This window comes from Telopea speciosissima, chromosome 5 (genome assembly GCF_018873765.1).
Source record: "Telopea speciosissima isolate NSW1024214 ecotype Mountain lineage chromosome 5, Tspe_v1, whole genome shotgun sequence".
Taxonomy (NCBI): Eukaryota; Viridiplantae; Streptophyta; class Magnoliopsida; order Proteales; family Proteaceae; genus Telopea; species Telopea speciosissima.
The window spans coordinates 10288647-10298824 of NC_057920.1; the positions used below are offsets into that span (position 1 = coordinate 10288647).

At 38.6% G+C, this 10178-nt stretch overlaps 1 protein-coding gene across 1 annotated transcript; it reads right to left on the reverse strand.

Moving 5' to 3' along the window:
• Positions 1–17: 17 nt before the first annotated feature.
• On the reverse strand, positions 18–1910 carry LOC122660926 (peroxidase 60-like). The gene is made up of 5 exons (XM_043856183.1): positions 1886–1910; positions 1544–1687; positions 1195–1374; positions 698–863; positions 18–462 (listed from the first exon to the last, which is right to left on the reverse strand). Exons 1-5 carry the CDS (start codon positions 1907–1909, stop codon positions 29–31), a joined length of 948 nt encoding a protein of 315 aa, XP_043712118.1. The 5' UTR covers position 1910; the 3' UTR covers positions 18–28.
• Positions 1911–10178: the final 8268 nt, after the last annotated feature.

Sequence of the window (10178 nt, forward strand, 5' to 3'; positions counted from 1 at the left end):
TGCCTTCACCCAAATAAATAAATAATGGTTAACGACTAGGTGGAGGAGGGTGGTTAATGGATCGACATGAAGTCCTAATCTCACCTAGTGGTTCTGTAAGAACATTTACAGCTCCCAACTTGAACATGGCAGCGGCAAATTGTGCATTGAAGATAACGTTACTGTAGGCTAGCAACCGCACTGTAGGACTAGTTTGAAAGTCCAGATCTATTTCTTGATCAATTCGTAGAATTCCTCTGTTAATCTTTATCTGCTGGTAGTAGGAGTTGTCCACAGTGTTTGCACTTGCGGTATTCTGATCCAGATTGACTATGTTATTGGTTGCTGAATTCTGGGGGCATGTCTGCTTTAGTACAGTAACTAGAAGTGTATCCATGGTTGGATCAGCCTGGCCTGTGTTGTTGAAATTGTAGAGGCGATCTTTGAAAGAAGAACAACGTGCAAACCCTACTGTATGACCACCTGAACATAATAACTCCCCACCCAAAAAAAAAAGTTTAGTTGAAATGCATGGAAACAATCCTTAAAAAAAGCACATCTCATTGTGTAGGTTTTGTCAATGATCTTTTGCAGGTTGGTTGCCCTTCTCTTTGTTCTTATCAATAAATTTCTTAATTATGAATTTATCTAACCATATGATTTGCTTTAAGGCAAAAGCAAATTAATGAAACCAAAAGAATGTGAAGACTTTACATACCAATGAGCGTAACCATGTCTGGAACATCAATGCCTCTACTTGCAAATGTTGCGATACTGTCACTGATTGATATGTTAGCATGAGGAAGGAGAGCAAGAGCATCGCTCTCGAGAGAAATTAAGCCATCTCTTCTTCCTGTTGTTACATTGTAGAACTGTCCACCACCCTGCATTCACATAATTCATTATTGTATCATTACATGTTTTAAGAGCATTATGTACAACCCCTTTAAACTAGGTGGAGCTTTGTCTTGACCACCTGCAATTGTTAACTATCCAAATATAACCAGCTCTCTAACTGAGGAAAAGAAAGTTATTGAACTTGTTAATGAGCTTAATTGTCTAAGCTGAAACCTTTTTTGGGATTGCAGGACTGCATATAATGTGAGTTTTCTTTCATACAGATTATTCTCTTCAAACAGAAATTTCACTGAAAGCCCTCTTAAGATGTTTTACCTGTTAGCTACATTGTAAAAGAAAACGAAATAAGCAGCTTACCAGGAATACAGCTTCTCTGGCAGCCATGATAATTATATCAGCACAAGAGACAACACCAGGGCATTGGTCTTCCACAGCAAATTTTATGCGATCGATGACATTGAAACCTCTCACAGTTAGATTCGGAGTTGCAGTCTTCTCTGTTGAATTGCCATCTAGGAGTATTGATGCATCACAACCCTTTTCAGTTAGCCACCAGTATAAACCATGAGTATAGGCACTTAAAATGATACAAAAAACAACTAAGATTGTTACTTGAACTTAAAAAGGTAAATTGAACAGAGGCTTCCTTTCAAAATGCAAAAACCACATAGATGGCTTCATTGATCACACTGTTCTTGGTTCTTACCCTCACAAAGCAATCATGGAATTGCAGGCGTATGAGTTGGGGTATGATAGTTGGATCTAACCCAAATTGTGAGGTTACCGAACTTCTGACAATAGCCTCCACATCTGTACAATTGTTGGGACATTTTCCCTTGTAGTAACCTACCTGCAGATCACCATTACACAAACAAGCAAAGGTGATTAAAACTAGGCCAAACCCAACAGCTGCTACTCCCAGAACCTTCATTTTCGTAGGGAGTGACTTGATGTGGTTTGCACAGAATGAGACATCTTCTTCTTCTTTCTCTTCTGTTATTTATAGGGTTTAAGAAAGAACCTAAAGATCTGAAATCTTCCAACTTACTAGGCAAGTGGATTGCATGATCATTGGGCCAACTTGTACCAGTAGGTGAGCTCCATTCTTCATGATCCTCCTTAATATCTTAACCTTAAACCCAACATAAAGTAATGGAAAGGGAATTAATAAACAAGAATATAACATTCTATGGAGAACTCGATCCTCCATCCTCACCACCCTCTCCACAATATAAATAAATTAATCTATCTGACAGAGTGGCTATGATAAAATGAAGCTCAGTCGATCAGGGTTGTAGCAGAATTGTTGTTTTATAGGAGATTTGGCAAACTTATAAACCAATTAGTTCCCTACTAATTATTAATAAGTAATCTGTTTGTCTTTTTCCTACCCAAAAAACAAAAAAAAAGTTGTTTCTTCTGTCCCTTCCGGCCTTCCACTTTTTTAGGGCACGATCTTCCTGGACATGCTTCTGTCCCTTTTATTTGGGGCGTTTTCTTCTGGACGCATGTGACATATGTTTAATATATCTATTGATGGGCATTTTTGTTATTGAATAAATAAATATATTAAACCTGAAAGAAAGGAAGAGAAAAAAAAATAGGGACGGTATTCTCAGCCTGGGAGCATAAACCGCGTGGAAGCATTTGTCTGGATAGCATTTTCTCGTTTCATGGGAGACGGATTGGTCATTTTGCCCCCTCTGCGTTTGGGTGTAGGTGTACATTTTCATATAGAGTTTTTTTTTTTCAAAATTTAAAAAAAAAAAAATATTATGAAGCAAAGATACCACCAAGAGACGCTAGGCCTTGGATGAACAAAGAGAAAAACAATAAGAACAAAAACAACGACCCAACGACTTTTGGATAATCAAAATTGGATCAACCCCACCCCCCACTCACCCCAAAAAAAAAATCAAGTAATAACGAGCTCACAGTGCGATCCTTAAGGGGACATCATATTTTCTAGTCGGCTGAACAAAGAAAATAAGGGGCAAACCTAATGGGGTGATTTTGCCTCCTACGGCAAGCAGAGACTTTAGTGTCTTTCGAATGAGATTAAGCTCTGGTGCTTTCTCTAGGTTGTCAACATGTTAAATCAGCTCATCAGTATGGTTGAACTCTGGATTTTCATTCGAGAGTGACCTACTAAGGAGGATGCATGCCGGTTCGAAATATGAAGGAAAAATTTTCCCTCGTTATCATCCACAATTGCAATCAACCGGTTGATCCAAGATATCAATTTACCGAGTTCGCATTATCAAGATCATAATACTTTAGAGATCCATTATGCCCATGGAGAGGGGCTGGTGAGAGGGAGAAGGCTTCTTCTTCTTCTTGTTCTTTTTCGTTTTCTTGATGGGCATATCTTAAAGTTATCTGTGGATGGGCTTGTAGTTCTGCAATTCTGCTATTCGGTAAATCAGATCCGAAATTGAGTTTGGATCAGCTCCCTTGAAAGCATCACAGAGGAGCATTTCAAAAACATTCCTTGGACATCCAACCGTGGAAATGACCACATCATCCTTCCACAATGCTGCTCTTCTAAAATTATTTTGCCTTTTCCTCCTTTTTCTTTTGACCTTTCTTTTCTAAATAGCTAGTAAAGTGATGGTGCATCAACCATAATATTTTTTCTTAGAAAAGTAGAAATTTTTAGTATTATATTTTACAAAAACAAAAATTTTCTTGCAGTCAGTCCCATTTAAGATTGTATGTATTGGGGGAGGGGGAGGGGGAGGGGGAGGGGGGGGGGGGTATGGTGTCTTATATTCCATCGCATTAATGGGTTGATTCTAAAGGTACGGACCAATGGCCCCGAAACCTTGAGGCCCGGAAGAATCAGCCCACCTTCAAAAGCAGTTGCTACATCATGGATTTGGTTGTTGATTAAAATTTGAAAGAACTGCCTGAGGTTTCAAAAGGAGAGTACGTAGTCATAACTCATAAAGGTGTATCCGAAAATCACTAAGGTACATTTTCTTACGGGAATCGAGATATTTCAGTGAAAAATTAGTAAACCCAGGCCAACTCTTAGTATTCGTGCCTGGGATTCGTTGAAAAAGAAAAATCCCTTGCTTCGGCGAATGATTCCGTCACAAGTTTTCAATAAACTGCCAGTAGGAGTATACCTTTAAAAGTGGTTTCTAGTAACCACCTCTAATTGTAGTGAAAAAGACAGTTATATTACGACTATATGGGTATTTTAGTAAATTTTTCGTATAGGATTTCACTATATATTTGTAACAAATGTTATTTCTATGTATGCAATCTGAAAGAGGTGTGAGGACAAGCAGCTGTAACCCTATTCTCCATTAATAGTGAGATAGATCTCATATCATCATGGATGTAGGCAATTTTACCGAACCATGTGAAGCCTTTTGTGTACTATGTGATTGTTTGTTTGTGATATCCATTCTTTTCTTTTCTGCATCATTATAGGTTTCGTTTTCTATAGTGTGCATCGGCTTCCAATACAAGGGTAACTGCTACCCTTTTGATGGAATTATATTTGTTCATCCTTAGACTGAATGGAGTTGATGAATAAAATTTCTAAAATCTAATGAAAAGTTGAAAAGAATAGATAATTAAAAATCTAAGGTGGATACAAGGGGATATGCCAATACATGGAAGGGCATTTGATTGTATTTAAATTTGGAATTCTATACATGGAAATTCCCAACTATTTCATAGATAGCAATAGTTGAATTTGCCACCACAACACCTAGCAAATGGTAAATTCAAATAATCGCTTAATCACATGAGTTGTTGGGTGTTATAACGGTAAAATTTGGTGGTTTACCATCCTTTAGACCTATGTTGAAATCCTCTGAAGACCTTAATTTTGCTCCCCCTAACTGTTTATATAATTTGGGTTAGGCCTAGGTTGAGTTGGGCTAGACAGACTGGGCTAAGGTTTGCTTATCCCGATCTCAGGCTGGGCCAGGCTTTGATTCAGCATTTGGAATGTTGGACCGGGTCTAGGTTTTCAAAAATTTGGCCTAGCCTACCCCATCTTGCATCCCTTATGAAAAATCGAAAACAAATTTGAAGAGAAGAAGCCATTAGATCTACTACACCTACAAATTCTGTATCCCTCATCTCTATATCGATGCATGCATCTTCCTCCAAGACACATGCTTCAAGACATGAGGGACGAAAGGGTTTCTGACTGCCATAGGTGGTGGTGGTGGTATAACACTTGTCATACCCAAATGTAACCATCCAATTACATCGTGGCACATCATCGGGGCGTTGCACCCATTAAAAACCGAAAGTCCAATAGATCACATGCATACCCGCTCCAATAAAGAGTCTACTAAGAACGGTGCAACATGCCATGTAAGTGTGGGCCAATCATTCCTATAAGGAAATCATAAGAGTAGAGCCCACGATTACTATCAATCAGGGATTACATTCCTAAAGGTGGCTCTATCAGTGATGTTCCTATCCTAAATAGAAGACTACCAAATTGGGACTCTCTCCTCCACCGCCTCTACTAGCCGTGAACGCTATATATACTCAGGTATAACCACTTGCAGAACCATCTTGATTATTAACAATTGTTGCTTAGAGAGATTTGATTTAGGCATCGGAGAGTCACCCGCTGGTACAAATTGGCTCTCTTGTGTTTACTCTACTCCTTTCTGCAGGCTACAATGTAAGGAGATAATTCGTGGAGATTTCTTGACGCAACAACACTAATATGAAGATGTGATCCTCATAGGTTGTGCGATCCTTCACCTGTTGCAAATGCAATTTTATTTTGGGGGTGATTCTCCTACATGAAGAGTATGAAGAGTACTATTCTAACATGAACGACAATTTATTAAGTACAAACTTTCTTATTAAGTACAAACTTTCTGGTCATACAGTCCATGTCATGTAGTCATGAATGACAAGAATTAGTAGCACAGTTGGTTGATGCGTTGCCAGTAGATTGCAGGCTTCAAGCTCTCTCTCTCTCTCTAGCTCTCGCACACTCAAAGATGTTTAGTCTTGATGGCATCCCCCAATTTTCTTCAAAAAATATTGGGACTTAGTGGGTGAAAAGTAACTGAAGATGCCTTTAGATTCTTTAGCAATGGATTAGTACTCAAAGAACTTAACAAGACGGTGTGGGGCTCCTCTATAGCATGACACAGTGTGTAGCACATCATCTGACGGCCCACAATGCTTGGGCTGCATGCTCAAACATTGCAACATGTTGGATGTGCGCTACGTACTATGTCGGGATACAGAGGACCCAAGTCGTAACAAGATGTGGTAACTTGTCTTGATCGAAAATGCACGACTCTCAAATCCAACAATCATCAAAGTAGTTTTCATAAAATAAAAAAAAAAATAAAAAGATCATCAAAGTAGTGGAACTTAATGGAATTTCGCTACCTTAAAAGTAAGGTCAGATGGAAAAATTGAAGACAAGAAGTTTGTTTTCCATTTTCCCTAATATTAGGATCAAAGAAAATCAGCAATAAACTCAAGATTGCATCGAGCAGATTTAAGATAGAAAATTATCGATTCCAAGTATCAAACCAAAATATCAATCGAGATGCCACTACTAATAATCTTTCTGCTAATACCTCTAAAGAGAACATTCATCCCAGTCATGACACTCCTCCAATCGAATGAAAGAGGCATTTTTAGAAACATGAGCATGCAAAATGGAAGAGAATTGTGAAAGCAATGAGTTTTTTCATGCATCTAGCTCAAATAGAAGAAAGAATATTCATCAATAGTTGTCAAGCTTGCTTAGAAAGAAGGGCTAAATTAAAATAATGAAGATCTTTAAAACTTTATCTTCTCTTACGTTTATTATTAGTCAAGAAGTCCCACTTAACAGATTTTTTTTTTCATCATTGACTTTGTCCCAAGAGAATTGTCTTTAGATGTATTTTATCTCATTTGTAATATGAAGAGATCATTTCAACTTCGTGGTTAAAGATGAGAATATGCGATGACGTAATAGTTCAGTTACATGGTCACATCACTAGTGAGGAGAAGAGATTTCTCTTTTCCCCCATGGAGGAAAACTTAGTCCATGATCAAAAGCCAATGAAAAAAGGTGCAATGAGACACAGGAAGGGATTTGGATCTTCTACAGCACGACTGCCCTTCCTGTCTGTGCTGCTCAGACACAGGGCCGTGTGCAAAGACTGTCTCACCCTTGCTTGAGCGCTTTGCCCGAATGGGGGTAAGGTGGTCTTTGCGCTCGACCTTGTGTCTACACAGCACAGGCCGAACAAGCAGCTGCTCCATAGAGGATCTGAATCCCACGGGAAGAAGCATGCAACACACTAGATTCTAGAAGTTGCCTCTTATGAATTAATGCTGCAAGCAAACCGAGCAAGGGTTGACGCTTGTCAAATTAATGTACTAGTTTATGGAAATATTTAGGAAGAGCACTTAATCATTGAAGAGATTAATGATTTAATTAGTTGGGATGAATAGGTCACATATCCGATTAAAAATGATATATGTAAAATCAATTCATCATTCCAATTAATTCATCTGCTTCTGGGTGCGGGAGAAAACTTTGAATATTAATAGGGAAAGAGAACGCTACCTGGGTGCGTGCAGTGCTATGCCCCTGCGCCCAGACACAAGGGTGCATAAAATGACTGTCGTATTTCTGGGAATTTCTACCTTTCCATGGGGACGTAACAATCATTTTGCACACCCTCTATGTCGGGTCACAACAACCGTTCTTTCTCTCGTATTAGTAATAATATTGAACATTAATAATAGTAGACATTCCCCCACAGTCAAGGGAGAATCCCTTGATTGAGGGGTTTAGATGGCGTCCGAGATATTATCGATTTCATACATAAAAGGTTAGAGCATTTATGATTCTAGATGAGTATATTTTTCCTTCACCCATGGTGCAAGAAAACTTGGATTTTAATCCTCTCCAGTGCCATCATTTGCCAGTGAGGGTTGGGAGCTCGACACGTGAAAGGTGCGATATCCAATGATACCGAGCTCGATTAACCGAGTTTTTTTTTTTCCTTTCCTTTCTTCTCAAGCTCGGCACCTTTGGATGTCGCGCCTTCTACATGTCTAGCTCTCCGGCCCTCACTGTACCTCATTAGCAGATGAGGGTGCTAAAGAGGATTTATTCCCGGAAAACTATTTCTTGATAAAATCTTTTTTGTTTTGGGGTTTCATAAAAAATTATATTGTCAACTTAAAAAAAGGAATGCACCTGATGTGGGGTGTCATGTAAACCCATGTTGGAAGAATTTTTGGTCTATCTTTTTTTTTTTTTATGGTGAGAAAAAAAAATTTTGATAAATTAAAATGAGGAATATACAAGAGAGCTAGAGTCCAAGGCCTTTATGGCCAAATTAGAAGCTATTGTAGAACAGAACACAAAGGATTCCCTATCATGCTTCAGAATTTCCTTCAGAATTTTTGGTCTATCTTACTCAAGAGCCATAGGCAACTACAAGCTAAGGGGGAAGGCTAAGATAAGCCAACAATCTACAACTACTGGGGAGGGGGGAGAGGGCCAGATGGGTGCCTTTTTGACACAGTATGCAATCCAGTAGAGTCAATCCCTTGATCTCCTGGGGGGCATACACTCAACCGGTAAGCCACCAGCCAATCGAACTAAAGGATGTTTGCATGTTGGAAGAATTGGGTTTGATCACGATCCCGCTAAAATACAGTGGTGGGTCTCACTATAAAGTGGTGCTCAGTGGGGCCTGAGCGTGTTTGGTGGGTCTGGTGGCTCACTCAAGGTTTGGATCAACTTGAAAAGCTGAAATTTGAAGTGCTCTCTCTCTCTCTCTCTCTTTTGCTTTCTCTGTTGCCATTTAATAAATGGGAGAGGGTTCTATTCAGCAAGCAAGTAGGTACACCGTATCTACTGTGTTTCTGTCCGTTCCATTTTCCCAAGTTCCTCTACTAGAGGGGTTGGACCCCATTCGGACAGTGTGTTCAAGCAAGGGTAAGGTGATCATCTTTGCCCCGCTATTAGAGAAACTTGGGAAAATGGACCTACCCAGGAAATGGAGCAGATAAAGGTCCAGTACACTACATCGTCTCTCATTGATTTATTTAATCATTGTTTCTCTTTCTTTAAAGTAATGGGGACAAAAATGCTAATTGATCGTGTGGTTAGCCTGGTTCCTGTGCCTAGACACAAACCAATGCTTTTATGCACGGAAAGACTCTTCAACCGCAGTGAAATCCCTGATTAATTTTGTTTAACTTTTTATAAACTATTTTGGTTATATTGTTCAGGGGGAAAGGTTTCATACACGGTCGTATAAACCGTGTATATGAGAGGGTGGGAGTTTCAAGGTATTAATTAATGGGTGGGGATTTATGATTTTTCTAACTCTTTGTGAGAGATCCTCACATACAAGGTTTACACAACCGTGTATGAAAACTTTTTCCTATTGTTTATTAATTAATTTTATTCGATGTGATTGATTTTATTTGGTTTATCGATTTTATACGATTTGAAATGATTTAAAAACATTAAATTATTAGTTTAAAATCGAAATTGGACCGATTATTGTTTTAGAATATGTCAAACTAAAGCCGAATCAATCGGTTTATAATTTCGATTTAAACGGTTCAGAATGGGTCAGATTCCCGTAAAGGGTCACCAATCACCATGATGACGATTGGAAATTGACAAACTTACTCCCAAGTCCCACTCTTTTTTTTAATGAGAAAAAAAATCAATTAAATAGAGATATTATTAATATCTACATTGTTTCCATAGAGAACAAAATTAAGCCCCCTCCCAAGCATGGTTTGAGGTATCGATATCGTAGCACTTGTATTAGGCAATATATATCGGTTTTATAAATGATCAATCCTAATAATGTGTCGATACTATATCAGTGATACGATTTAGGACAAGGGATAAAATGGTCAAAAAACTTACTTTTAAAAGAAAATCAGGACCAATTTTATACAATTCGATGGATCCGTATCAATACAAATCTGATATTGTATTGATTTCTGAATTGACCGATACCCGTTCTCCGATACCTTGAACTCAAACCATGATCCCAAGTCCCAGTCTTACCCAGTTGAAATGTGATTTTATGAAGTCAACTGAAACCGCCTTCCTGTGATTTCCTTTCGGAGACAGATATCGCGACAGAGTCATGGTTCTCCAGTTCAAGCAAGCCAATCCCTCTACCTTCTATTACCTTCTGAGTTCTACAGACAATGAAAGTTGGAAGATTCCATCCCCACATATAACAATTTATTAAGAATATATATTGGGATTGGATTCATTTGGACTCCCAAAAGGAAGATCACTCCCGCAGAATTTTTTTGAGTTTTTGCCTTTCTGAAACGTCCTCTCCAAAACCCAA